The sequence below is a fragment of the Agelaius phoeniceus genome, chromosome 25, assembly GCF_051311805.1.
Source record: "Agelaius phoeniceus isolate bAgePho1 chromosome 25, bAgePho1.hap1, whole genome shotgun sequence".
Classification (NCBI taxonomy): Eukaryota; Metazoa; Chordata; class Aves; order Passeriformes; family Icteridae; genus Agelaius; species Agelaius phoeniceus.
Genome location: NC_135289.1, coordinates 2,891,170 through 2,917,437, shown reverse-complemented (window position 1 = coordinate 2,917,437; position 26,268 = coordinate 2,891,170). Strand labels below are relative to the sequence as shown.

Below are 26,268 nucleotides of genomic sequence, written 5' to 3'. Positions count from 1 at the left end.
CGGAGCCGCCGGAGCCGCCGGAGCCCTCCCGGAGCCCCCCGAGCTCCGCCGCCAGCGGCACCGCCAATGCCACCGGCTCGGGGCGGCTGGCACGGCTGGCAGAGCACGGGCAGAGCCCTCGCCCGCCGCCCGCGTCCCCCTGCCCCGCGGGGCCGCCCCGCTGTCCCCGCTGTCCCCTGGCAGCGCGGTGGTGGCAGCGGTGCCATGCCCGGAGCCGGGAGCGGGCGCTGAGCCGGGCGGGCCCCCGGGACCATGCTGAAGTTCCGGGCGGACCGGAGGGTGAGGTAGGAGCCCGCGGGGGGCTGGGGGGGCCCGGGGGGACCCGCGGGGAAGCGGCGGGGCGGGACCCCCGGCCCGGGCAGTGGATCCGGGCAGTGGCTGCTGCATTGCAGTGCTGGGAGGCCATGGGCACTGGCGAGGTTCGGGAGCGGGGACAGCCCCGGGAGCGGCCGCCGGGCGCTGCTTTCCGGAGCTTTCGGCTCCTCCCGGGGGCTGGGGGCGCGGGCAGCTTTGGGGTGGGGGGAGGCAGCGCGGTGGGTGCCAGCAGGAGCCCAGGGGGGCTGCGAAATGGGGGTGTCCTGCCCGCAGGGAGAGTTCGGGAACCTGCAGGGATTGGGGGACACCCAGTGTGGGGTTCAGGGACCTGCAGGGATTGGGGGGACACCCAGTGTGGGGTTCAGGGTGGTGGGCAGGGATTGGGGGACACCCAGCGTGGGGTTCAGGGACCTGCAGGGATTGGGGGGACACCCAATGTGGGGTTCAGGGACCTGCAGGGATTGGGGGACACCCAGCGTGGGGTTCAGGGACCTGCAGGGATTGGGGGACACCCAGCGTGGGGTTCAGGGACCTGCAGGGATTGGGGACACCCAGCGTGGGGTTCAGGGTGGTGGGCAGGGATTGGGGGACACCCAGTGTGGGGTTCAGGGTGGTGGGCAGGGACTGGGGGGGACACCCAGTGTGAGGTTCAGGGACCTGCAGGGACTGGGGGGACACCCAGTGTGGGGTTCAGGGTGGTGGGCAGGGATTGGGGGGACACCCAGTGTGGGGTTCAGGGACCTGCAGGGATTGGGGGACACCCAGTGTGGGGGTGGTGGGTGCTGGCAGCGCCCACTTCCCACGCCTGGCGCTTTCGGGGTGCTGCTCTCTCAGCGCTGCACCCTCCCCGCACGCCGGCGTCACTGCGGGGATGGGACCTGCCCCAGTTCCCGGCATTTGAACCCCTCCGAAGGCACCGCCGGGGGCAAAGCCGCGCCGGGAGCAGCTCCAGCCCTGGGGCAGAACCGCCCGGGCTGGGCTGGAGCGCGGGCCAGGCACTGAGGGCGGCTCTGCTCCAGCCAGGAGGGCACGGGGGGGTCTGGAGAGCGAACCCCCCCCCCAATTATGGGGTGCACGCACATCCCCCGGGTTTTAAAGGTGCCCCCAGAGGGGGATCAGGAGCCTGGCAGGGGTGGGGGCTGCAAGGGGCAGCAGCAGCAATTTTTGGGGTGTCAGTGGTGAATGGCTCCAGAGCCAGGTGGGTGGCATGGCACGGCATGGCATGGTCTTGGCAGCAGCATTTTTTTGCTCAAACTTCCCCCATTTTGCTGACTGGCAGGAGGAGTGGGTGGCGTGCTGGGGCTGCTGGCACAGGGGTGGCTCCGTGTCCCGGTGCCCGGCAGGTTTGGGAAGGAGGGGATGGGATCGGGTGTGAAATCCCTGGGATGGAGCTCTGAAACTCATCCTTTCCCCCTGAGCACCCCAGGAAGCAGCATGGGAGGGGGGTCTGGGGTGCCTGGCAGTGCCATCTCTGTGGGACAGGGCAGGGATGTGGCACAAGGTGCCAGCTGAGCCTGGGACAGCAGTGACACCGCTGCTGGCACTGCCAGGGATCCCTACAGCTGCACCCAGTGCCAGGGAGGCAGAACAGCTTGTGTTGGGAATCCTGAGCTGGTGTTTGGGGTCTGAGGGGTCCTGGGGTGGTTTTTAGGGTCTGAGGGGTCCTGGGGTGGTTTTTAGGGTCTGAGGGGTCCTGGGGTGGTTTTGAGGGTCTGAGGGGTCCTGAGGTGGTTTTTAGGGTCTGAGGGACTCTGTGGAGGTGTTTGAGGTCTGAAGGGTTCTAGGCTGGTGTTTGGGGCCCAGTCCCCATGCCCAGGTGACCCCACTCAAAGCTTCGAGGTGCTTTGGAAATGGCTCCGAGAGCAGCCAGGGGAGGAGGTGACATTGGGGACATGGCTGCAGGCACAGCCCTGGATGGGCCATGGCCGCTGCTGCTGCTGCTGCTGCTGCAGTGACTTGTGAGTGTGGCCAGTGGTGACAGCTGGGATGTGACAGCAGCAGGAGCGGTGGCGCGGCCACCACAGCCCCGATTTTGGCACTTGAATGAAATCTTTGCGTGCCCAGGGAAGGGGACAGAGCTGGGGAAGGGCTGGAGTGGCTGAGGGAGCTGGGGAAGGGGCTCAGTCTGGAGAAAAGGAGGCTCAGGTGGGACCTTCTGGCTCTCCCTGACAGGAGGGGGCAGCCAAGGGGGCTTGGGCTCTGCTTGCCAGCCCTGGGAGTGTCCCATGCAGTGGATGTGGCACTTGGGGACACGTTTGGTGCTGGGTTAATGGCTGAGCTCAGTGATCCTGGAGGCCTTTCCAGCCTAAACCATTCCATGATGCTGTGAACGATCCTAAATCTGGAATTAGTGGGGTGCTCAGGGCAGGGCAGGGGATGCCAGCCCTGGTGCCAACCCCGGCGTTGGCATGGAACCAACAGAGCAGCAAACGTGGCGCCAAAGGGACTTTGTGGGTGACACAGGGACAATGTGAGGGACATGGGGACTCCTAACACCCACCCACTGCTGTCCCCACAGCCACAATGAAAGGCGGAACACCTTCCTGCACCCAGTGACGGGACAGGCCCCCGAGGACACCTCAAGGCTTGACTTGCCAAAGTAGGTCTGGTCCCAATCCCCTTGGGCTGGGGGAGCCAGGGAGGGCTGGGCTGGGAACACTGGGGGAGCCAGGGAGGATTGGGAACCCTGGGGGAGCCAAGAAGGATTGGGAACACTGGGGGAACCAGGGAGGATTGGAACACTGGGGGAACCAGGGAGGATTGGAACACTGGGGGAGCCAAGGAGGGTTGGGAACACTGGGGGAACCAGGGAAGGCTGGGCTGGGAACACTGGGGGAGCCAGGAAGGGCTGGGCTGGGAACGCTGGGGGAGCCAGGGAGGGTTGGGAACACTGTGGGGACGACCCCAGCAGGGTGCAGGAGCACAGACCCGCTGATTCCCCTCTCCCATGTCACAGACCCAGCTCGGACATGTCCAGCAAGGCGGGCAGCAAGCGGCCGGCCACCGTCCCCAGCGAGCCCCCCAACCACGCCATGGTGGCTGAGGTGCCCCCGGAGCGCCCCGGAGGCCGGGTGAGTGCCCGGGGAGGTGTGGCACGGCTGTCACCAGCTCAGACAGGGACTCAGGGAGCCCAGCCCGGGCACTGAGCATCCCCTCTCACTGCACGCAGGCTCCGCGCTCATCCCGCAAGGGCATCGCCTTCGGGAAGCGCTCCAACTCCATGAAGAGGAACCCCAACGCCGCTGTCACCAAGAGCGGGTGGCTCTACAAGCAGGTACCCCCCCGTGCCGCCCCTCCCGGCCCCGCAGAGCCCCGGGAACCCCCCTCTCACCGCCCCTCTCCCTTAGGCCAGCTCGGGGGTGAAGCAGTGGAACAAGCGCTGGTTTGTGCTGGTGGATCGCTGCCTCTTCTACTACAAAGGTACGGCCACCCCCGGAGCCCGCGGCCACCCCCGGCGTGCCCCAGGGCCACCAGCACAAAGTCCCCAGGCTCTTTCCGCGCTCCACCCTGTTTCTCCCGGTGTTTGCCGCGCCCAGGGGTTAATCCCGAGTTTTCCCCGCCTCCCTGGCAGCTCCCGGGCTCGCATCAATAATTGAGGAGGTTGTTTGTGAGCCTGGCACAGCTGCGGGAGCAGCAACAGGCAGGGAGCCGATCCCACAGGTGGGATGGAGCCGGGGCACGGGGAGGGGGCTGCGCCGGGGGTCCCTCCGTGGGTGTAACCCCAGGATTTGCCTCCCCCCCCCAGACGAGAAGGAGGAGAACATCCTGGGCAGCATCCCCCTGCTCAGCTTCCGCGTGGCCGCCGTGCAGCCCTCGGACAACATCAGCAGGAAGCACACGTTCAAGGTCAGTGCCCCTGCCGGGGCTGGCAGGGGACAGCGTGGCGCTGGCGCGGCACCGCGGTGGCACTGGCGATGCTGGCAGGGTCCCCGCTGCTCTGGTGGCTTTCTCGGTGACGGGGCATGGAGCACGCTGCGGTGACCCCCCCCGTGGGTTGGGTCTGGGTCGCAGCAGTGTCCCCAAGGTCAGCACCCACCCTGCAGGGCCCTGCGGGTGCTGCCACCGCTCTCCCTGCCCTGCTCTCCCCCGTCCATGGCTGCTGCCCCCAGCGGCTGCTCCCGCAGCCGGGCTCGGAGCTGTCCCCAATTCCAGCCCCGTTTGAGCCGCTTGCCTGGCAGGTGTCACCAGCAGCTGCTGTGGGGCTGGAGAGGGGAGCAGGGAGAGGTGACAGCGGCTGCTGCTCCCCCACATCCATCCCTGGCAGGGTCTGAGCTTCCCCGGCGCTTTCTGGCACCACTGGGCACCTTTGGCATCACCGGGCACCGTCCCCAGCCCAGCTGCTCATGGTCACGGGTCTGACACTCCCTTGTTGACCCCAGTGTGCCCTCTCCGTGTCCAGAGCTGGGGCTGGGCTTCCCACAGAACATTCCCGAGTTTTCCCAGTCTAAGGGAGGGATTTGTGGAGCTGCCCTTCCTTAAGCCTGAATTTAGGCTCAGCTGAGCAGGGTTTAGAGGGGAGGGATGGCATGGGGTCTGCCCTGTGCCTGTGCCCACCCTGGTGTCACCTTCTGTGACCTGGGGGTGTCCAGGGAAGGGTTTGGAGAGTCCTGAGGGAGCTGGGAAGGGTTTGGAGAGTCCTGAGGGAGCTGGGCAGGGGCTCAGCCTGGAGCAAAGGAGGCTCAGGGGGAATTTCTGGCTCTGTCCCTGCCAGGAGGGGACAGCCGGGGGGATTTGGGATCTTGTCCCAGGGAACAGGGACAGGAGGAGAGGGAACGGCCTCAGGCTGGGCTGGGGAGGCTCAGGTTGGACACCAGCAGGAATTTCCTCATGGAAAGGGCTGGAAGGGGCTGCCCAGGGGGGTTTGGAGCGCCCATCCCTGGAGGTGGCACCTGGAGGTGGCACTGAGTGCTCAGGGTGGGGATCAGGCACAGCTGGGACTCGATGATCCCACAGGGATTTTCCAGCCTCAATAATTCCATGGTTCTGTGAAATCCCTGCTGCCTGGCACTGATGAGGGAAAACCTCTCAAAGCTGCTGCCCACACCCCAAGCTCTGCAGCTCCAGGGTTTGGGAGAGCAGTTTTGTCCAGGGAAGGACAGAGGGGTTCCCACCCCACTCCCACTGACCCCGTGTCTGTGTTTCCTCCTCCTCCTCCCTCGGCGGGTGAGGATGCCAGGACAGGAGGGGTTCTTGGTGCCACCACCACGCCAGCACCCAGCCACCACCACCTAGGTAGTGTTCCACCTTCTTGTGTTTGTGGTGCATGCAGAGGCTGAGGGACCCCCGGGCTCGCTCTGCTCCCCGCTCCTGCTAATCCCAGGGATGGATCCCTTCAATTTCCCCTCTTCCTCTGCCTGCAGAGCTTCCAGAACTGCATGGGGGGGCTCAGGAGGTGACCCCAGCTGGGCACGGTGGCTGCATGCTATGGGGAGGATGGAAACTCAAGGGAGGGGTTTAATCAGACTTAATTTTTCTGTTTTAGTTCTTTTTCTTTTTTTTTTTTTTTTTAAGAGATTGAACCCTTGAAATTCTTTCAGGAGGAGAACTCCGCTTCCTCCCTTTTCTTCCTCCTCGCTTTCCCCCACCCCTTTCCACAGGGGGAAGGTGGAAGCTGCAGAAAGGCTCTCAAATAAAGGCTCCTTCCAGCACGTTCTGGGCGGAGAATGAGCACCAACACCTTGGATTAAAACTGAGCCTTTTCTACCCAAAATATTTCCTGGGCCGAGAAACCACCTTCCCCCTCACCCTGCATGGACGATGCTCCTCCGGTGCTGCCGCTCTTGCTGGGCCCCTTTGCCCCCCAATATTGGGGTGCTGCTCCTCTCGGGGGGGTGGGGGCTGATCCCAAAAAATCCTTGTGAGTGACTCCAAGGGGGATAAAACCCCGCCATGAGGGGCCTGCAGAGCTTTCCCCCCGCACACAGAGGGGAAGGAGCACTGCTGGCAGCCCCTGGAGCAGCGGGATGGGGCGCCAGGCTGGAAGCGGAGCTCTCACCCCCTGTCTGTGTCTCCCTCCCCGTTCTGTGCCCCCACAGGTGACGGTGTGCTGGGTGGAGGAGCTGCCGGCGGGTAACGGGCAGTCCCTGTCTCCTCCCCAGGCCGAGCACGCCGGGATCCGCACCTACTTCTTCAGTGCTGAGAACACGGAGGAGCAGGAGTCCTGGATCCAGGCCATGGGCGAGGCCGCCCGCGTGCAGATCCCGCCGAGCCAGAGGTCAGTGCCACCGCACTGCCCGGATCTCCTGGGGACACGGTGCTGTCCTTGTGTCCTTGCCCAGTGCCACTGCACTGCCCGGATCTCCTGGGGACACTGTGCTGTCCTTGTGTCCTTGCCCAGTGCCCACAGCACTGCCCGGCCCTCCTGGGGACACAGTGCTGTCCTTGCCCAGTGCCACCGCACTGCCCAGACTACTTGGGGACACGGTGCTGTCCTTGTGTCCTTGCCCAGTGCCACTGCAATGCCTGGCCCTCCTGGGGACGCAGTGCCCTCCATGCTTGGGGACATTTGGGGGTGTAAGAAACACTCTGGAGAAGGGAACTGCGGGAGCGGTGACCCCACAGGGCTCAGGGAGGGACAGAGCAGACCCAGAGGTCAGTGCCCAGTGCCATCACACTGCCCAGCACTCCAGGGGACATGGTGCCCTCCCTGCCTGGGGACATTTGGGTGTGTAAGGGACACTCTGGAGAAGGGAGCTGGGGGAGCTGTGACCCTGCAAGGTTCAGGGAGGGACAGGGCATCGCCGGCCACCCCAGGGACACTGCCAGGCCTTGGTGACCCCTCTGTGGTGTCTCGGCACCCCCAGGCACGAGAAGCCAGACTCAGAGAACATCCCCCCCAGCAAACACCACCACCACCACCACTGCAACGCCGCCCACCGCGAGCACCCCAAGGCTGAACCCGACACCAAGACCCGTGGCGAGGGCGACGGCCGTGGCTCGGAGAAGATGGAGCGGAAGCCGTCGGAGCGGGCGGACGGCAAGAAGGATCCTCTGGCCAAAACCAATGGCCTGGTTGGGCAAGAGCCGCCCTCGGAGCCGGGCAGTCCCTACCCCGAGGGGCCGCGGGGGCCGGCGAGCGCCGAGCGGCCGGCACAGCCCAACGGGTGGCCGTACCCCTCGCCCAGCCGGCCCGGCAGCACCACCTTCCCCCCGGCGGGTGACGGTGACAGCGGGGCCCAGCGCCGGGGCGTCACCCCCAGGTCCCACCCCGAGAAGGTGGCCCAGCGCAAGAGCTCCATGACGCAGCTGCAGCAGTGGGTGAACTCGCGCCGCGCCACCGCGCCCACCGAGGAGCTGCGCAGGTGAGGCTGTGCCAGGTGCTCCTGTGATCTGGGGTTGGTCCCTCTGGGGATGTTCTGCCCCTTCCTGTCTGTTTTGTGGCCTCCTGGGGGTTAGAAAATCTCGTTTTTCTCTCCTTTTTTCTTTCTCTCCCTGTTCCAGCTTGCAGCTGGGTGTAGGACATCCCAAAAAGGGGTGGGTTGTAAAGGGGAGTCCCTGGGACGAGGAAGGCCAGGATGGGAAAGCCACCACGGGGTGCTTTGGAGGAGGGATACAGGGACAAGAAGCCACCAGAGCATCTCTGGGGCAAGGGAGCCACCTCAGTGTCCCTGCAGGAGAGATATGAGGAGAGGAGGCCACCATGAGACCCCAGAAAGGAGGAATTCCATGAGGGGAAGCTCCCGTGGAGCCCCTGGCAGGAGGAATTCCACAAGCACTGAACCCCTGGCAGGACAAATGCCACCCATCCAGCATTCCTGCTGTCCTTGCCCACCACCACCTTGCCCAGGCACTGCCCACTGCCAGCCCAGCTCTCACCTCTCTCCCCCCCTCTCCAGCCCCACCAGGTTTTACCCCGTGTCCCGCCGGGTGCCCGATTATTACTCGCCCTACTCGCCGCAGTACCCCGAGGAGTACCAGTACTACCCGCCGGGCGTGCGCCCCGACAGCATCTGCTCCATGCCTGCCTTCGACCGCGTCAGCCCCCCGTGGGCGCTGGAGGACAAACGCCGCTCCTTCCGCAACGGGGGTCCCTTCCACCCCGCCTTCGGCCGCCAGGACGTCCCGCTGTGGCTGCCGGCGCCCTCCAGGCCGCCGAGCTACCTGGACGAGGTGGACGCGGCCTCGGGCTCGCTGCGGAGGATGTCGCTGCAGCCGCGCTCGCGCTCGGTGCCGCGCTCGCCCAGCCAGGGCTCCTACGGCCGTGCCAGGGTTTACTCGCCCGTGCGCTCGCCCAGCGCCCGCTTCGAGCGGCTGCCGCCCCGCGGGGATGAGATTTACGCCGACCCCGCCACCTTCGTGATGCGCAGGTCCATCAGCTCGCCCAAGGTGGGCACCGGCGGGGCGGGGAGATGGGGCAGGGGTGCGGCCGTGTGGCGGCTGTGTCCCCTCTGTGTGCACAGCCTGGCTGCAAAGGGACACCGAGCCCGTGGATTGGGGCAGAGAGGGGGTTTGGGGTCCTTGTGGGTGTCCTGCAAAGGTTCTCTGGTTGTGTTTGTTGGGTAGGATGGGATCCGTGGGATGGGATCCATGGGATGGAATGGGATCTATGGGGTGGGATGGGATAGGATGGGATCCATGGAATGGGATTGGGTCAGAGGGATGGGATCCATGGGATGGGATGGGATGGGATGGGATGGGATGGGATGGGATGGGATAGGATGGGATTTGTGGGATGGGAAGGGATCCATGGGATGGGATCAGATAAATGGGATGGGATCCATGGGATGTGATGTTTTGAGAGGAAATGATGTGGAGTTTTTAGAGGAAAACCATGATTTTGCCAGTGGTTTTTGGAGGAAAACCTTGGAGGAAAACCCGGATTTTTCCAGGGGGGTTTGGAGGAAAATCCCAGATTTGCCAGTAGTTTTTGGAGGAAAACTTTTGGGAGCCCAAGATGTGCTCCCAGGCAGGGAGTGCTGATGCCCCAGTCCCTCTCCTGCCCTCTCCTGTGCTTTCTCCTCCTGTCCCGTGTCCCTGATTTTGGGGTGGGGGTCCCCTCTCTCCACAGTACGATTACCTGGGTGACAGGCGGCCCGTCCCGGCCGGGATGTACCCGTACCACTTCCCGGCGTCCCCCACCATCCACGACAAAATGGTACGTACCTGCTGTCCCCTGGGGGTGACACTGACGGGGGACACAGACCTCACCCCGGGCACGTGGGGCAGTTTGGGGGGTCCTCACTCAGGTGGCCAAGGAGGAACCAGTGCACTCCAGGGGCAGAGCTGGGCCTTTCATTGGTGTCTCCGCTTCCTCCTGGCCATTCCCGCAGGAATCCACATGGGAAGGTCCCTCTGTAGCAGTGGGACACCCTCGGACCCCCAGGGTGGTCCTTGGCTGAGTCCAAACCTCTCCCGCTCTGCTTCCTCACATCTGGCCACAGCTGCTTTGTTCTCCTGCCTCGTGTCCCCTCCCGGAGCCGGGGGGTGACACCAGGAGGTCCCCAGAGATCCCAAAACCCTGGGACGGGACCGCCAGAGGAGGGAGAAGCCTGAATTTCGCCACAGCCCACCCATGCCGCCCATCCATCCCCGCAGCCGGAGGCAGGGTCTCCCTAGAAATGAAAAGATAAATAAGAAATCAGCTGCCCGAGGGTCTGCAGGGCACATTCCCAGCAGCATTCCCGGCAGCATTCCCGGCCCGGGGGCCATTCCATAGGCTCCCCCCTAACTGCTTTGCTTCTTCTTTTATGTGTTTTGCTGCTCGTTTCTTGCCTGCTGGCTCCTGGTAGGATGAACTTTTAGACCTTCAGTTGCAAAGAAACCTAGAATATTTGGACCAGCAGGTAGGCGGAGCTGGCTGCCAGCCTCACCTCACCGGCTGCTTCTCGTCCCCTCCCGTGTGCCCTGTGTCCCTGTCCCCTCCTGCCATCCATCCTCACCGGCATCCCAGCAGCATCCCAGCAGCACCAGTTGTCTTTATTTTTTAGTTTGGCTTCTTCCATCCTCTGCATCCATAGGGCCGCTCATCGCTCGGCAGAAAATTCGCCCCCCAACCTCTGGCAGTGCCTCTGTGTGGTTTTTTGGGGGGAGTTTTGGGGGTTTTGGGGCACATCCCCAGCATTTCTGGGGGTTGTCCTGGAGCTCAGGGGGTGCAGCGGCTCTGGAACCCCCCAGGTCAGTGCTGGGCACCTGCACGGTGCCAGCGTGGCTGTGATGTCCCCAAGGCTGGCACCCTTTGCCCAGGATGTCCCCTGTGCCCTGGCATGGGGGACCATGGCCGTGGTGATGTGGTGGCCCCTCAGGGCTGAAAGGTCTGGTGAAGGTGGGCACCAAAAGCCAGCAGTGCTCAGGTGGTTTTGGAGAGGTTTTTGGAGGAAAACCTTGGTTTTGCCAGTGGGTTTTGGAGGAAAACCTTGATTTCGAATGGGGTTTTTGGAGGAAAATCTTGTAGGAAAAACTTTGACTTTGAATGGAGTTTTTGGAGCAGAATCTTGGAGGAAAAACTGTGATTTTGCCAGAGGTTTTGGAGGGAAATCCTGGATTTGCCAGTAATAGTAGTTTTTGGAGGAAAACTCTAGTTTTGCCAGTGGTTTCTGGAGGAAACCTTGATTTTGCCGGTGGTTTTTGGAGAAAACCCCTGATTTTGCCAGGGTTTTTTTGAGGGAAAACCCTGGAAGGAAAACCATGATTTTGGTATGGTGTTTTTGGAGGAAAACCCTGATTTTGCTAGAGTTTTATTGAGGGAAAACCCTGGAAGGAAAACCATGATTTTGGTATGGTGTTTTTGGAGGAAAACCATGATTTTGCTAGAGTTTTACTGAGGAAAACCTTGGAAGGAAAACCATGATTTTGGTATGGTGTTTTTGGAGGAAAACCCTGATTTTGCCAGGGTTTTTTTTTGAGGGAAAACCCTGGAAGGAAAACCATGATTTTGTATGGTGTTTTTGGACGAAGACCCTGATTTTGTATGGTGTTTTTGGAGGAAAACCCTGATTTTGCCAGGGTTTTTTTTGAGGGAAAACCCTGCAAGGAAAACCATGATTTTGTATGGTGTTTTTGGAGGAAAACCCTGATTCTGCCAGCAATTTTCGGAGGAAATCTGCACTGACTCCATCCCAGGAGCGTGGGGAGGGGGATCCAGCCGGGAGAGCCCCCAGGGACGCATCCAGGCAGCGTCTGAAGCCTCAGCCGGGCACAGGAGCTGCAGCCAGGCTGGCACAGAGGGAGCTGCTCCCGGCACGATCCCATTTGGCTGCAAATCTCCCCATGGCCGGGATCTGTGTCCGCCTTGGAGCGGGGCCAGGAGCTCCCGCTGCAATAAAAGCTCCCTCGCAGCCGCCGGCAGCGCCGCAGCCTCTCCACGGCTCTTTAAAACGCTCCCTAAAAAGGTTTGGCATCTCCTCCTCCTCCTTTCGCAGAGGCCCCTGGAGAGGTTAATTCGGAGTGACGCTGTCAGGGCCTCTTTTCAAACATCCTCCTGCTCTGTTTGCTCTCTCCTTCCTCGCCCACGGCTCCCCGGCTGCAGCCCCAGCAGGGCTTGGGCCCCGCTTTGGTGACAAAGTGTTGTCACCTTTGGGATTTCAGCTGTCCCAGGGCTTCCCTGGAGTGTCCTGCTCAGGGCTGGGGGTTCTGGGGTGAGCTCCAGTGCTGGTGACTTGAGTGGCTTTGTCACCTGGCACCCAGGGAGCTGTGCAGCGCTGCTTGGGGACAGTGCTGTCCCCGTGGAGTGGCACAGAACACGCCTGGCAGCAGGGATGTGCCATTCCCGTGCCACCTGGGAAAGGGGACGCTGCTGTCCCCAGCTCCAGCTGTCAGTCACCTCCCCAGCACCCAGCAGGGCTGTGCCAGCCCTGATTGAGCACAGAGCCACGGGGCAGTGCCAGGACCTGTCCGTGTGTCCGTCTGTGTGCCGGGCCACGCCGCTGCTGTCCCTGTCCGAGCTCGTGTCCGTCTGTGCCATCTGCTCCGAGCTGGCTCTGTTTTATCCGTGTTTTCCCCCCAACAAAGGCACTAAAAGGAGCGACAGCAGCGCCAGGCCACAGCTGGAGCCCCTGGGCCATCTCAGGAGGTGGCACTTTGCATCCCGAGGGCTCCTGGACCGGTGACCGCTGGCACAGGCGCGTGTCCCCGCTGACCTGTGCCCTTTCCTTCCCTGTGTGCCGCAGATGAGCGAGAGCGAGACCCTCATCACTATGGTGAACAGGATGGTGGAGACCTCCTCCCCTAGGGCCCAGCTCTACATGCAAGTAAGGCTCCGGCCACCGGGCCCCGCATGGCTCGTGCCTGGCGGCCACCCAGGGTCACCTCCTGCCACCCGGGGTCACCTCCCGCCATCGCCACTCACGCAGCGGCCGCGGCATCCGGCACATCCCGCTCTCGCTCTCGGGGGAGGCGCTGCTCCATCCCAGGCTTTGCTAATCCATCCATGAGCCATCCCAAGCCGGCAAATCCTCGTGCTGGCAGCGCGAGGTGGGCACGGAGCTGCCCTCGGGGACTCGTGGGGACGGAGCCACCCTGGGGACCCTTGGGGACGGAGCTGCCCCGGGGACTCTCGGATGGAGCTGCCCCGAGGGTCTCTTGGGGAGGAGATGCTCCGGGGACCCTTGGGGACAGAGCCAGCCCCGGGGACTCTCGGATCTGCCCCGGGGGACTCTTGGGGACGGAGCCGCCCCCGGGGACCCCCGGACACGCAGGGCTTGGCTCGTCCTTGTTTCTCAAGGAGAAGTTGTGGGGTGACAGGAATGCAGCTCTTAAACCAACGGAATAATTCCTGAAACAGGGACAGGGATCGGCCTCCCACACCCCCCGGAGGTTCTTTCTGTCCCCAGCACTGGGACATCCCTGCAATGTCACACGGCTTGAGCCCCCCCCCGCCCGGTGCCACCCACCCCGGGTTGTGCTGCCCTGGGCACTTCCTGGATGGGATTTTCCAGCAAAAACGGCGCCTGTTTGCATCTGCTGCCAGCAGGGATGTGCTGGAGGGTGAATCAGGAGCTCCCGGGATGCTCCTCCGGCTGGCCGGGCTCCCTGCCCGGAGGCCGCCTCATCCCGATCCGGCCGGCTCTGCCTCCGTCCCCTCGGGCATTTCCCAGATCCGGATCCATTTGCATCATCCCGGAGCTTTCAATGGCTCCAAAGCGCCCTCTCCCTTTCTAGCAATAACCATCCCCTCCTGCCTATCTGCTGCCTTTCATCTCCGGCTCCTCGAGGCAGTTAATTGCCGAAGGTCCCATTAGTAATTGAGATTTCCAGGAAAGGAAAATGACTCACGGAGGAGCCAGGCGGGGGTAAACAGGCCCTGCTGCTGCTTTATCGGCGCTCCCACTCCGCCGAGGTGGAATTGGAATTACAACTCAATCTCGCTGCCTTTGTTTTTCCCCGCCGCTGGAATGGTGCTGGTGGTTAATCATTCACGAGGCAGCTCCTCAAACTCCTTGCGCGGAGCTTTTCCCTGCACCGTTCCCGCTGGGAATGGGCAGGGAGAGGCTGCGGCTTCATGCCGGTGACTCCCGACTGATGGGGAGCGTCCATCGCTCCGGGGCTCGGCTCCTGCCTCCTTTTCCCGGCTCGCAGGGAGGGCAGAGGGGGCTGGGAGCTGCCTCCCCTCCCCTGCGCGTCCTGGCGAGGGCTGCGCTCACCCCTTGCTCCGCTTGCAGGTGACGCCGTTCCCGGAGCCCTACAGGGACACCCTGCACCCCTACAAGATCAGCGAGCAGGACACCGATGTAAGAGCCAGTCCTGTCCCCTCTCTGTGTCCCCTGTCCCTGCAGCCTGGTCACTTGGTGCCCCTCAGGGATAAATCTTCCCCTGAGTTTTGGTCTTGCCCCATCTCCCAGTTTGTCCCATGTCACCCCCAAGTCCCTGCAATGACAGCAGGAGTTTGGAAACCTCCCCCAGTGCCATAAATCCCCAAAAATCCCATCAGTCCTGGCTGCATCCCAGTGGGGTTCTCATCCTCTCCCCGCTTTCTCTTCCCCCTGGCACAGAAGCTGCTGGGGAAGCTCTGCGAGCAGAACAAGGTGCTGCGGGAGCAGGAGAGGCTGGTGCAGCAGCTCCGCGCTGAGAAGGTACCTGGTGGCACCTCAGGTGGCCACATGGGGACCTGGTGGTGGCACCTGCGTGGTGAGGAAGGGACGTCACCACGGGAGGGTTTGGGTTGAACCTGGACGTCCAGGTGTGAGTGTCCCCTGTCACCTTTAACCTGGACATCCAGGTGTGAGTGTCCCCTGCCATCCTGAACCTGGACACCCAGGTGTGTGTGTGTCCCCTGCCACCCTGAACCTGGACATCCAGGTGTGTGTGTCACCTGTCACCCTGAACCTGGACATCCAGGTGTGAGTGTCCCCTGTCACCCTGAACCTGGACATCCAGGTGTGAGTGTCACCTGTCACCCTTAACCTGGACGTCCAGGTGTGAGTGTCCCCTGTCACCCTGAACCTGGACGTCCAGGTGTGAGTGTCCCCTGTCACTCTGAATCTGGACACCCAGGTGTGTGTGTCACCTGTCACCCCTAACCTGGACATGCAGGTGTGTGTGTCCCCTGTCACTCTGAACCTGGACATCCAGGTGTGTGTGTCACCTGTCACTCTGAACCTGGACATCCAGGTGTGTGTCACACATCACTCTGAACCTGGACATCCAGGTGTGTGTGTCACCTGTCACCCTTAACCTGGACATCCAGGTGTGTGTGTGTCACATGTCACCCTGAACCTGGACACCCAGGTGTGTGTGTCCCCTGTCACCCCTTGGCCTGGACATCCAGGTGTGTGTGTGTCACCTGTCACCCTTAACCTGGACATCCAGGTGTGTGTGTGTCACATGTCACCTTTAACCTGGACACCCAGGTGTGTGTTTGTCCCCTGCCACCCCTGATCCAAGTCAAAGTGTCTCCTGCCACCCCTGTCTTGAAGGGACATTGAAAATCTCTCATTCCACCCTTGGGCCGCTATCCCAGGTTCTCCAACCTGGCTTTGACCCTTCCAGGGATGCGGCAGCCACAGCCTGGGGACATTTCTGAGCTGGGGGAGACTCCTGGTGTGCTACTGAGCAGCCAGGACCTCATGGCTCCGTCTGTCCCCACAGGAGAGCCTGGAGAGTGCCCTGATGGGGACACACCAGGAGCTGGAGATGTTTGGGAGCCAGCCTGCCTACCCGGAGAAGCTGCTGCACAAGAAGGAATCGCTGCAGAACCAGCTCATCAACATCCGCGTGGAGCTGTCCCAGGCCAGCACGGTAACGGGCGGGATTCAGGTCCCTTTTGTCCCTTTTGTCCCTTCCTGGCTGGGAAACAGCAGGGAATTCCCCTTGGCTGCCTGAGGACAAAGTCCCTCGCTGGGGACAAAGCACCCTCCAGGTGCCACCTCAGCTCCTGGTTCTGTCTCTGCTGTGCCCCGGGCACCTCCGAGCTTGTCCCCTCTGCTGCCACCCCCTCCCCAGCTTGGGGGGCTGTGCTGGGTGACAAAGAGCCCCCTGGTCCCCCCACTGTCCCCTCAGGCCCTGGCAAACAGCACGGCCGAGTACGAGAGCCTGGAGAGCGAGGTGTCCACCCTGCACGATGACCTCTGGGAGCAGCTCAACCTGGACATCCAGGTGTGTGTGTGTCACCTGTCACCCCTGAACCTGGACACATCCAGGTGTGTGTCACCTGTCACCCCTTAACCTGGACATCCAGGTGTGTGTCACCTGTCACTCCTAAACCTGGACACATCCAGGTGTGTGTCACCTGTCACCCCTAAACCTGGACACATCCAGGTGAGAGGGTCACATGTGACTCCTAAACCTGGACATCCAGGTGTGTGTCACCTGTCACCCCTCAACCTGGACATCCAGGGGTGTGTGTCCCTGTGCCACCCCTTAACCTGGACACCCAGGTGTGTGTGTCCCCTGTCACCCCTTGGCCTGGACATCCAGGTGTGTGTGTCCCCTGTCACCCCTAAACCTGGACATCTGGGGGTGTGTGTCCCTGTGCCACCCCTTAACCTGGTCACCCAGGGGTGTGTGTCCCCTGTCACCCTGAACCTGGACATCCAGGTGTGTGTGTGTCACCTGTCACTCCTAAACCTGGACATCCAGGGGTGTGTGTCACCTGTCACTCCTAAACCTGGACATCCAGGTGTGTGTGTGTCCCCATGCTACCCTGAACCTGGACACTCAGGTGTGTGTGTCCCCTCTCACCTTTAACCTGGACACCCAGGTGTGTGTGTCACCTGTCACCTTTAACCTGGACACCCATGTCCCCTGCCACCCCTGGGGTCCCCATGGAGAAATCCCCCCCTGTCCCCCCACCCGTGGGTTCTCCATGCCCAGCCCTCACGTCCAGCTCTGGCCACTGTGGCCACCTGGGTGCCATCGAGGGGGACAGCCCAGAGTCCCCACAGCTGCCCCAGCCCTGGTGGGCTCTGGGGAGCCGATCCAGGGTTCCAGCAGGATAAAAAACCCTGGATGTGGCAGTTCAGCCCCTCTCAGCTCCTGTGGCTGGGTCTGGGGCCGGGCTCTGCCTGGTTTGGGGTTGGCACCGGTGCCCTGGGACCCCTCTGAGCGCTGCCTCTGCCCCATCCAGAACGAGATGCTCAACAGGCAGATCCAGAGGGAGATCTGGCGGATCCAGGACGTGATGGAGGGGCTGAGGAAGAACAACCCCTCCCGAGGCACCGACACGGCCAAGCACCGAGGTGAGGGGGGCTGGCCCTGCAGGGGGTGTCCCCAGTGGGTTCCTGCTCAGCGGGGTGAGAACCTTCATTATTACCTTTAATTATCTTTAATTATCTTTAATTATCTCGTTCCTCCGCAGTGGCCCTGGGCCCCTCGGGCACGTACAGCTCCAACAGCCCTGCCAGCCCCCTGAGCTCTGCCAGCCTCACCAGCCCCCTGAGCCCCTTCTCCCTCATCTCCGGCTCCCAGGGATCGCCCACCAAGCCCGGCCCTGGCGAGGTCAGTGACCCTGGGTGTCCCCTCTTTGTCACCAGCGGGGATGGCAGGCTGCTGGGCACGGGCACGGAGCTGCCTCCCCTCATGGCTCTGCTTGGGGACACCGTTTTGGTGACACGGATGGGTCCTGGTGTCACCTGGTCACTTTGGGGCCCGTGGTCCTTGCAGGGCTGTGTGTCCAGAGGGACAGGAGTTGCTCAGCTCCAGGAGCAGCTCCTGGTGCCACCACAGCTGCTCTGAGTGCCCTCCCCCAGGGCTGGTGCCACCTTCACACACACCACATTCATTTAGGGCACAATCTGGGGACTCCCCAACCCCAGCTGGCTGCACAGAGGTGGCACCAGCGCCCCCAAGAGCTGCCAAGAACCCTTCACTCGGACAGCCCCAAGCCCTGCCTGGCCCTGGGGACTGTGACCGTGCTCACAGGGGTCCCAGGATGAGGGAAGAGACGAGGATCTGACTCCATGTTTCAGAAGGCTTGATTTATTATTTTATGATAGATATTATATCAAAACTATACTAAAAGAATAGAAGAAAGGATTTAATCAGAAGGCTAGCTGAGAATAGAATAGGAAAGAATGATCACAAAGGCTTGTGGCTCGGACTCTCTGTCTGAGACAGTTGGACTGTGATTGGCAATTAATTAGAAACAACCACATGAGCCCAATCCCAGATCCACCTGTTGCATTCCACAGCAGCAGACAATCAATGTTGACATTTTGTTCCTGAGGCCTCTCAGCTTCTCAGGAGGAAAAATCCCAAGGAAAGGATTTCCCATAAAAGATGCCTGCGACAGGGGACAAGCAGCAGGATGTGGCACACCGAGAGGAACCCCCTGGAGCCACTCCCTCTCCTCCATCCCTTCCTCCAGGACGCTCCCGCCGTGTTTCTCTCTCTTTTCTAACTCTCTGTTCCTTCTCTGCTCTCACGCCTCCCGCTCTGCCCGCCCCAGGAACCGGGCCCGCCTCGACCTCCCCTCCCCAAGTCCTACGTGCCCCTGGAGTCTCCTCCGGCCGTTCCTCCGCTCCCCAGCGAGAGCCGCCTCTGGCCCTACCCCGCCTCCCCTTCCTGGCACCAAGGAGAGGCCAAGCGGGGACAGGTACCGAACCCTGCCGTCCCCTTCCTCCTCCTCCTCCTCCTCCTCCTCCTCCCCGTGGCATGGAAGGTGCTGGGATGAGGCAGGAGCTGGAGCTGCCCGCCCTGAATCTGCAGGGACAGCGTGGAGGTGGCACTTGGCACAGGGACAGCTCTGCATCCTGCCCTGCCACACCCCTGGTATCCCCAGGGTCACCACGCCCTGTGCGTGCCCAGGACAGGGATTGTCCCCTCCTCTCCTCCCCCTCTTCCTCCTCTTCCTCCTCCCCGTGGCATGGAAGGCGCTGGGATGAGGCAGGAGCTGGAGCTGCCCGCCCTGAATCTGCAGGGACAGCGTGGAGGTGGCACTTGGCACAGGGACAGCGTGGAGGTGGCACTTGGTGCAGGGACAGCGTGGAGGTGACACTTGGCACAGGGACAGCTCTGCGTCCTGCCCTGCCACACCCCTGGTATCCCCAGGGTTGCCACGGCCTGTGCGTGCCCAGGACAGGGATTGTCCCCTCCTCCTCCTCCTCCTCCTCCCCTCCTCCTCGTGGCATGGAAGGCGCTGGGATGAGGCTGCTCGCCTCGAATCCACAGGGACAGCGTGGAGGTGGCACTTGGTGCAGGGACAGCTCTGTGTCCTGCCCTGCCACACCCCTGCTGTCCCCAGGGTCGCCGCGCCCTGTGCACGCTCAGGACAGGGATTGTCCCCTCCTTCTCCTCCTCCTCCTCCTGGGGAGGTTGTCCCTGGTTGTCCCCTCTGCTTTGCTCTGCCTCTGTCACTGTCCTTTCGTGTGGCCGTGTGGCACTGGCAGGCTCCGAGCCCCCAGCTCTGGGGCAAAGCTGGATTTGGGAACTCCTGGTGACACCTTGGCCGTGTGTGGGGACACAGGTGACACGAGTGTCCTCACGGCCAGGGGTGGGGATGTGTGACCGTGGAAAAGCAGTGGCTGTGCCGAGCTGGGAAGGGGCACGGTGCCAGCACAGGGGACACAGTGGTGGCTGTGCCATCCAGGGGTGTCAGGGTGAATTTAGGGGGACACTCTGGGCTGCTGGCCCTGTTGTGCCACCCCTCTGTCACCCCAGCAGTTCTCATGGGATGCAAGAGGGAAGGGACCCCAAAAATGTCCCTTTGCTGGCCCTCCTGTCCCTGTGTGACCCCATGGGCACAGAGTGCTGTGGGAGCCCAGCACGGAGCCAGGATGTCCCTGTCCCCAGCTCCTGCAGGCTGTGCAGGGATTGTCACCCTCGTTGAGGGGACAGCAGTGGGTGCCCAGCCCTGACAGGGTGGGACACAGCAGGGACAGGAGCAGAGCGCCCTCAGCTCCTCTCCCCACAATTTTGGGGTGCTCTGGTCCCACCTGGCCTCTGTCTGTGTGTCCATGGAGCGTGATCACAGTCTGGCTGACACCCCAAGAGCAGCTGGAGTGACAAAGCTGCCCGTGTGTCCCTGATCTGTCACCCCAAGCGCATCAGGTGTCCCCTGTGTCCCCTTTTTGTCACCCCAAGAGCAGCCGCTGTCCCCTGTGTGTCCCTTTTCTGTCACCCCAAGAGCAGCGGGTGTCCCCTGTGTGTCCCTGATCTGTCACCCCAAGAGCAGTCAGTGTCTCCTGTCCGTGTGTCCCCTGTCACCCCAAGAGCAGCCGGTGTCCCCTGTCTGTGTGTCCCTTTTCTGTAACCCCAAGAGCAGCGGGTATCCCCTGTGTGTCCCTGATCTGTCACCCCAAGAGCAGCAGGTGTCCCCTGTGTGTTCCTGATCTGTCACCCCAAGAGCAGCTGGTGTCCCCTGTCACCCCAAGAGCAGTCAGTGTCCCCTGTCTGTGTGTCCCCTTTTTGTCACCCCAAGAGCAATGGGTGTCCCCTGTCCGTGTGTCCCCTGTCTGTGTGTTCCCTGTCACCCCAAGAGCAGCAGGTGTCCCCAGGCAGAGCGTGGCCTCCAAGCAGGACCGGGGCTCACTGGGGCCCTTTTCCCCCCTGCACAGCCCAAACCAGGCCTGGAGCAGAGCAAGAAGGAGCCGCCCCGGCCCAGCCCCCCCGGCCCCACACCCGAGGGGCTCCCACAGACCCGCCCGGAGCACGACGGCGACAAACAAGCAGCTCTCAACAAGGGTACGGCAGCGGGGACAGCCGGGGGTGGCACTGGGACCCTGCCCCGGCTCCCCGAGGGCTCATCCCGGTGCCGTGGTGTCCCCGCAGTGGGAATCGTCCCGCCCAGGACCAAATCTCCGGCGGAGGAGGAGGCGGCGCCCAGGAGGAATGGCCTGGCCAACGGGCTCAGCTCCCGGGTATGGCTGGGCTGGAGGGGCTGGGTGAGCTGGGGGGGCCCTGCTGCAGCCTGGGGACAGGAGGGTGGCTCCGGGTGTCACCATCTGTCACTATGGGACACGAAAAAACACCAGCGTGCACCGCTGTTCTCAAGGTGAAGGAAAAAGGGGGGTTTATTTTCTGGCTCCAACATTTATAGTTTTCCGAGAGTGACAGCGGATTGGAGGGTGACAGTGCCACCTCTCCAATGACACTGGGCAAACCAACAGCCCATCAAATTTCTCCTCCTCCATAAAGGAATGCAAAACAATGAGTTATTTACAGAAAGTGTGTGAGAAAGTTCCCTACAAGAATGTCAACATCAGAAGGCTTAGAAAAATCTCAAAAAACCAGGGTGACAACCATCCATCTCCTGGAGACCCCCAGGGTGAATTCAGCACCTTCCCCAGTGCTGGAAGTTCTCGGGTTGCTGTTGATAATTGCAGCCCCGAGATGTGCAGGGTGTTTCTGTTTCACCCGTGCATCTGAAGAACGAGTCTGGACTCTTCACTTTTCGCTCTTGAGGTTGTTTATTAATTCTTATCTATAAAATTTTCTTTCTGCCCAGCCGAGGTGTGCTCAGCAGGGCAGCCACAGGCACTCTGACCGCCCTTAGGGTAGTGTTGTCCTTTTATACTACAAACTACATAAAACATATTGACACTGAATTCCCAGTACCCATCACCTATGTTAGACAGTGCACTTCTACTCTAAACCAATCCCAAAGTGCCAACATCACTGCAGAAAATGGAGAACAAGAAGAAAAAGAAGAAAGGCTGGACACGCCCATCTTGTCCCCATTACCCCCATACCAAAAATCCGAAAATCTACATTTTCACCCTGTGATCATTTTGTTATTATGCTATTTAAACTTCTGTGACTTTCATATCCTCATACAAAGCTGGTAACTCGCTCCAGGGGTCACAATCAAATCCCCAGGTGCTCTGGGCTGTGTGCCAGGGTCTCTGAGCCCCCCAGTAGGGTCCTGGGCAACTCTGGACACCTGGAGGGATGCGCTGAGTTCCGACAGGGAGTGGCATCCTCGGAATGTCACAGACATCCCAGCGGCTGCCGGCAGAGGAGGGTGGCACTGGGAGGATGGGACCGGCCACCAGCGGGTGACCGTGAGGCTGTGACTCGTCCCCAGGAGAGACCCAAGAGCGCCGTGTTCGCCACCGAGACCAAGGTGAAGATGAGCGTGGAGGAGCAGATCGACCGCATGAAGCGCCACCAGAGCGGCTCCATGAAGGAGAAGCGGCGCAGCCTGCAGCTCCCCGGCCCGCAGCCGCTGCCCGGCCCCCAGCCCGAGCCGCCCGGCACCAAAACCCCCTCGTCCTACAAGGTGGTGAGTCCCCGAGCCCGCGGGGACACCGCGGGGTGGCACAGGCGACAAGGCGCCACCCCGTGGGGACGCTGAGCGGGACGCGCGGTCTGTCTGTCGCAGGTGCGGCGGCACCGCAGCATCCACGAGGTGGACATCTCGGACCTGGAGGCCGCGCTGCGCTCCGACGAGCCCGACAAGGTGTACGAGACGCCGCAGGAGGAGATCGCCCGGCTGAGGAAGATGGAGCTGGAGCCGCAGCACTACGACGTGGACATCCACAAGGAGGTGAGCATGGCACGTCCCCAAGTGTCCCCAGGGTGGCAGCAGCCCGGAGCAGTGTCCAGGCAGGGGTTGGGGGTCAGCAGTGGGGGCTGGAGTCCCCCAGGGTCCGGCACAGGGCAGCACAGAGCTTGTCCCTCTCTGTCCCCAGCTGTCCACGCCGGACAAAGTCCTGATCCCCGAGCGCTACGTGGAGCTGGAGCCAGAATCGCCCCTCAGCCCTGAGGAGATGAAGGAGAAGCAGAAGAAGGTGGAAAGGATCAAGACTCTCATTGCCAAATCCAGGTGAGGCTGTAGTGCCCATGCCAGCCATGCCAGGGGTCATCCTGAGGGGCACTGACCGCCCACCTGCAACCTGCACCCCTTCCCTGGGCACCCTGAGCAGAACTGACCACCCACCCACCTCCGTCCCTTTCCTGAGCAGCACTGACCATCAACTCCACCCCTTCCCTGAGCAGAACTGACCATCAACTCCACCCCTTCCCTGAGCAGAACTGACCACCCACCCACCTCCACCCCTTACCTGAGCACCCTGGGCAGAACTGACCACCCACCCACCTTCCTCCCTTCCCTGAGCAGCACTGACCATCAACTCCACCCCTTCCCTGAGCAGAACTGACCATCAACTCCACCCCTTCCCTGAGCAGAACTGACCACCCACCCACCTCCACCCCTTCCCTGAGCAGAACTGACCATCAACTCCACCCCTTCCCTGAGCAGAACTGACCACCACCTCTGTCCCTTCCCTGAGCAGAACTGACCACCCACCCACCTCCATCCCTTCCCTGAGCAGAACTGACCACCACCTCTGTCCCTTCCCTGAGCAGAACTGACCACCACCTCCACCCCTTCCCTGAGCAGAACTGACCACCCACCCACCTCCACCCCTTCCCTGAGCAGAACTGACCACCACCTCCACCCCTTCCCTGAGCAGAACTGACCACCCACCCACCTCCATCCCTTCCCTGGCCATTCCAAGACCACCCACCCACCTCCACCCCTTCCCTCAGCAGAACTGACCATCAACTCCACCCCTTCCCTGGGCAGAACTGACCACCACCTCCACCCCTTCCCTGGCCATTCCAAGACCACCCACCCACCTCCACCCCTTCCCCACCCATCCCAGGGGGACCCTACCACCCCTCTCCCCCATCCCATCCCATCCCATCCCATCCCATCCCATCCCATCCCATCCCATCCCATCCCACCCCTCTCCCATCCCATCCCGGGGGTCCTGGCAGGGGTGCTGACCCCAGGTGCCATTCCCAGCCTGCAGAACGTCATCCCCCTGGCTGAGGGGGAGGTGGACACCCCGCAGGACCCTGAGGTGCAGCTGCAGGAGCAGGAGAAGAGGATCGAGATCTCCTGTGCCCTGGCTGCCGAGGCCTCGCGCCGCGGCCGGATGCTCTCGGGTGAGGAACGGGGCCTTGGAGGGCCTGACCCTGCAGATTCCTGGCAGAGCGAGGTGCCAGGAGGGCAGGGGGGTGAGGACAGCACAGTGGGCAGGACAGGGGTCAGCCTTGGGACAGGGGGACAGGTGATGCCAACAGCTCCTGGGCCTGCCTGCCACACCTGGGGCTGCCCACGTTCCAGCACGAGGGTGGGAGTGCCTGGCTGGGTGGCATGAGGGGGCATGAGGTGGCATGAGATGGCTGAGCAGGCACGGTGGCACCCCACGCAGGGAGGCTGCGGTGTCACCCATGCCCGGGGAACTGTGGTGTCACCCCTTGCCAGAGGGATTGTGGTGGCACAGGCTGGCACCTTGTGGCCGTGCATGGTGGCGCTTCATGCTGGGGGAGGATTGTGGTGGCACGCTGTGTGCCCAGGTGAGCACGGTGACATCCTGCACCTGGCTGACTGCAGTGCCACACCGTGCCTGGGTGCCCACGGTGCCACACCGTGCCTGGGTGCCCACGGTGCCACACCGTGCCTGGGTGCCCACGGTGCCATGCCATGCCTCGTCCATGAGGAGCCCTGCCGGGAGCTCACGTGTGCGTGCTGTGCCCAGCTGTCCCTCTCTGTCCTTCCTGCCAGCTGTGACTGCCCTGCCAGCTGTGGCTGTTTGTCCTGCCAGCTGTGACTCAGCTCTGCCCAGCCATGGCTGTTTGTCCTTCCCAGCTGTGGCTGCTTTTCCTGCCAGTTGTGGCTCTATCCTGCCCAGCTGTGCCTGTCTGTCCTGCCCAGCTGTGCCTGTCTGTCCTGCCAGCTGTGACTCTGCCCTGCCAGCTGTGATTCTGCCCTGCCAGCTGTGACTCTGCCCTGCCAGCTGTGATTCTGCCCAACCTGCGCTTGCTTCCCCCCTTTCCTTTCTCTTTCCTCCCTGCCCCTGCCCTCTACTCTGTCCCCTCCGCTGTCCCCTCTGCGCTGTCCCCTCCTCGCTGTCCCCTCTGCTCTGTCCCCTCTGTTCTGTCCCCTCCTCGCTGTCCCCTCCGCTCTGTCCCCTCCTTGCTGTCCCCTTTGCTCTGTCCCCTCTGTTCTGTCCCCTCCTTGCTGTCCCCTCCTTGCTGGTCCCCTCCTTGCTGTCCCCTTTGCTCTGTCCCCTCTGCTCTGTCCCCTCTGTTCTGTCCCCTCCGCTGTCCCCTCCTTGCTGTCCACTTTGCTCTGTCCCTTCCTCCCTGTCCCCTCCACTGTCCCCTCCGCTCTGTCCCCTCTGCTCTGTGCCCTCCGCTGTCCCCTCCCCTCTCCCGTGTCCCTCACCCCGCTTTCCCGTTTCTCGTTTCCAGCTCAGTGCGCCACCCCCAGCCCTCCCACCTCCCCAGCCTCCCCGACTCCACCGACCAACCCCCTCTCGTCCGAGCCGCCCCGGGCCGACAGCAGCCACCTCATGCGGGTGTGAGCCTGTGACGTAAGCACCTCTTCTCTCTGACGTCATCCCCTCCATCCCCTCGCTGCCACGTCAGCCCCGGCTCCTCCATGGACCGTGTACCCCCCCCCACCAAAGCTGAGCCCCCAAGGCCAAATGGGGAAAAGGGGGGGTCCCAGCATGAAAACCGGGGGGTCCCAGCCTCCCCCGGCTCCTTGGAGCCAAATCCCAGCCGCGTTTCCCATGGGGGGTGGGCACAGGGTGGAGCCCCCCCAGCTCAGCCCCTCTGTCCTGTCCCCCCCACCAGCTCAAGCCCTGGCTGCTGCCGGCGCCATCAAGTTCCACGGGGCCACGTTTTAGTCCCCTCCTGAGGTGACACCGAACCTCTCGCCACCGCCCTCGGTTCTCCCAGACCCCCTTCCCTCCCTCCGGCGGCGACACCAGCGGGAGAGGTGGCACCGACGGGAGCCACGTCCCAAGGAGACGGGAGGGGGACTGGGATTGTCCCCAAGGAGCCCTCAGTGGACACAGGGACACCCCCGGACAGCTGTGACAGCGGCCACCTGGACACAGCTGTGACAGTGGCCACAGGGACACAGCTGTGACAGCGGCCACCAGAATACACCTGGACAGCTGTGACAGTGGCTACAGGGACACAGCTGTGACAGCAGCCACAAGGATACACCTGGACAGCTGTGACAGCGGCCACAGGGACACAGCTGTGACAGTGGCCACAGGGACACAACCGGACAGCTGTGACTGTGCCACAGAGACACAGCTGTGACAGCGGCCACAGGGACACAGCTGTGACGGTGCCACAGGGACACAGCTGTGACAGTGGCCACCAGGATACACCTTGACAGCTGTGACAGTGGCTACAGGGACACAGCTGTGACCGTGCCACAGGGACACAGCTGTGACAGTGGCCACCGACCCCGTGGCGAGCACAGGACTCCTGGGACAGCCCCCCAAGCTCTGTGAAGGGGCTCTTGGGGTGGGGACCCGCCTGTCCCCACCACGGATGGTGCTGCCACCTCCCAGCGGACCTGGCTGCTCCCCCTCGGCTCCTCGGGCGCCGTTTCCCCTCCCTGGGCTCTGACCCTGATTTTGGAACCCGTCTGTGTCACCCCCGGTGGCTCAGCCGGAGGAAGAGGGGACAGGATGGATGGAGGCGGCACTGGGGGGACACGGAGGTGCCCAGGGCGCTCCAAGGGCTCTCCAAGCATGGAGCAGGAGCTCTGGGCAGGGATGGGGGCAGAGCAGGGAATTGGGGTGCCAGGTGGGATAACGGAGCTGTGGG

The 26,268-nt window shown here is 62.6% G+C and overlaps 1 protein-coding gene across 12 annotated transcripts in view; it reads left to right on the top strand.

The window, feature by feature from the left end:
• Positions 1-25,486, top strand: part of PLEKHA6 (pleckstrin homology domain containing A6) — a 51,918-nt gene extending 26,432 nt beyond the window's left edge. The window contains exons 2-27 of one of the 12 annotated variants that reach the window (XM_077190468.1): positions 2,834-2,914; positions 3,272-3,386; positions 3,485-3,589; positions 3,663-3,735; positions 4,061-4,161; positions 6,414-6,529; positions 7,119-7,616; positions 8,151-8,640; positions 9,323-9,409; positions 10,044-10,097; positions 12,420-12,500; positions 13,911-13,979; positions 14,241-14,321; positions 15,337-15,486; positions 15,748-15,843; positions 16,814-16,925; positions 17,045-17,184; positions 18,134-18,280; positions 20,241-20,367; positions 20,455-20,543; positions 21,710-21,907; positions 22,007-22,171; positions 22,317-22,450; positions 23,435-23,577; positions 24,889-25,010; positions 25,276-25,486. In XM_077190468.1, coding sequence (XP_077046583.1) covers positions 3,285-3,386; positions 3,485-3,589; positions 3,663-3,735; positions 4,061-4,161; positions 6,414-6,529; positions 7,119-7,616; positions 8,151-8,640; positions 9,323-9,409; positions 10,044-10,097; positions 12,420-12,500; positions 13,911-13,979; positions 14,241-14,321; positions 15,337-15,486; positions 15,748-15,843; positions 16,814-16,925; positions 17,045-17,184; positions 18,134-18,280; positions 20,241-20,367; positions 20,455-20,543; positions 21,710-21,907; positions 22,007-22,171; positions 22,317-22,450; positions 23,435-23,577; positions 24,889-25,001 — 3,471 coding nt within the window. In that variant the 5' untranslated portion in view covers positions 2,834-2,914; positions 3,272-3,284 and the 3' untranslated portion in view covers positions 25,002-25,010; positions 25,276-25,486. The other 11 variants (XM_077190465.1, XM_077190464.1, XM_077190475.1 and 8 more) reach the window with 11 other exon arrangements.
• The last annotated feature ends 782 nt before the right edge of the window (positions 25,487-26,268 follow it).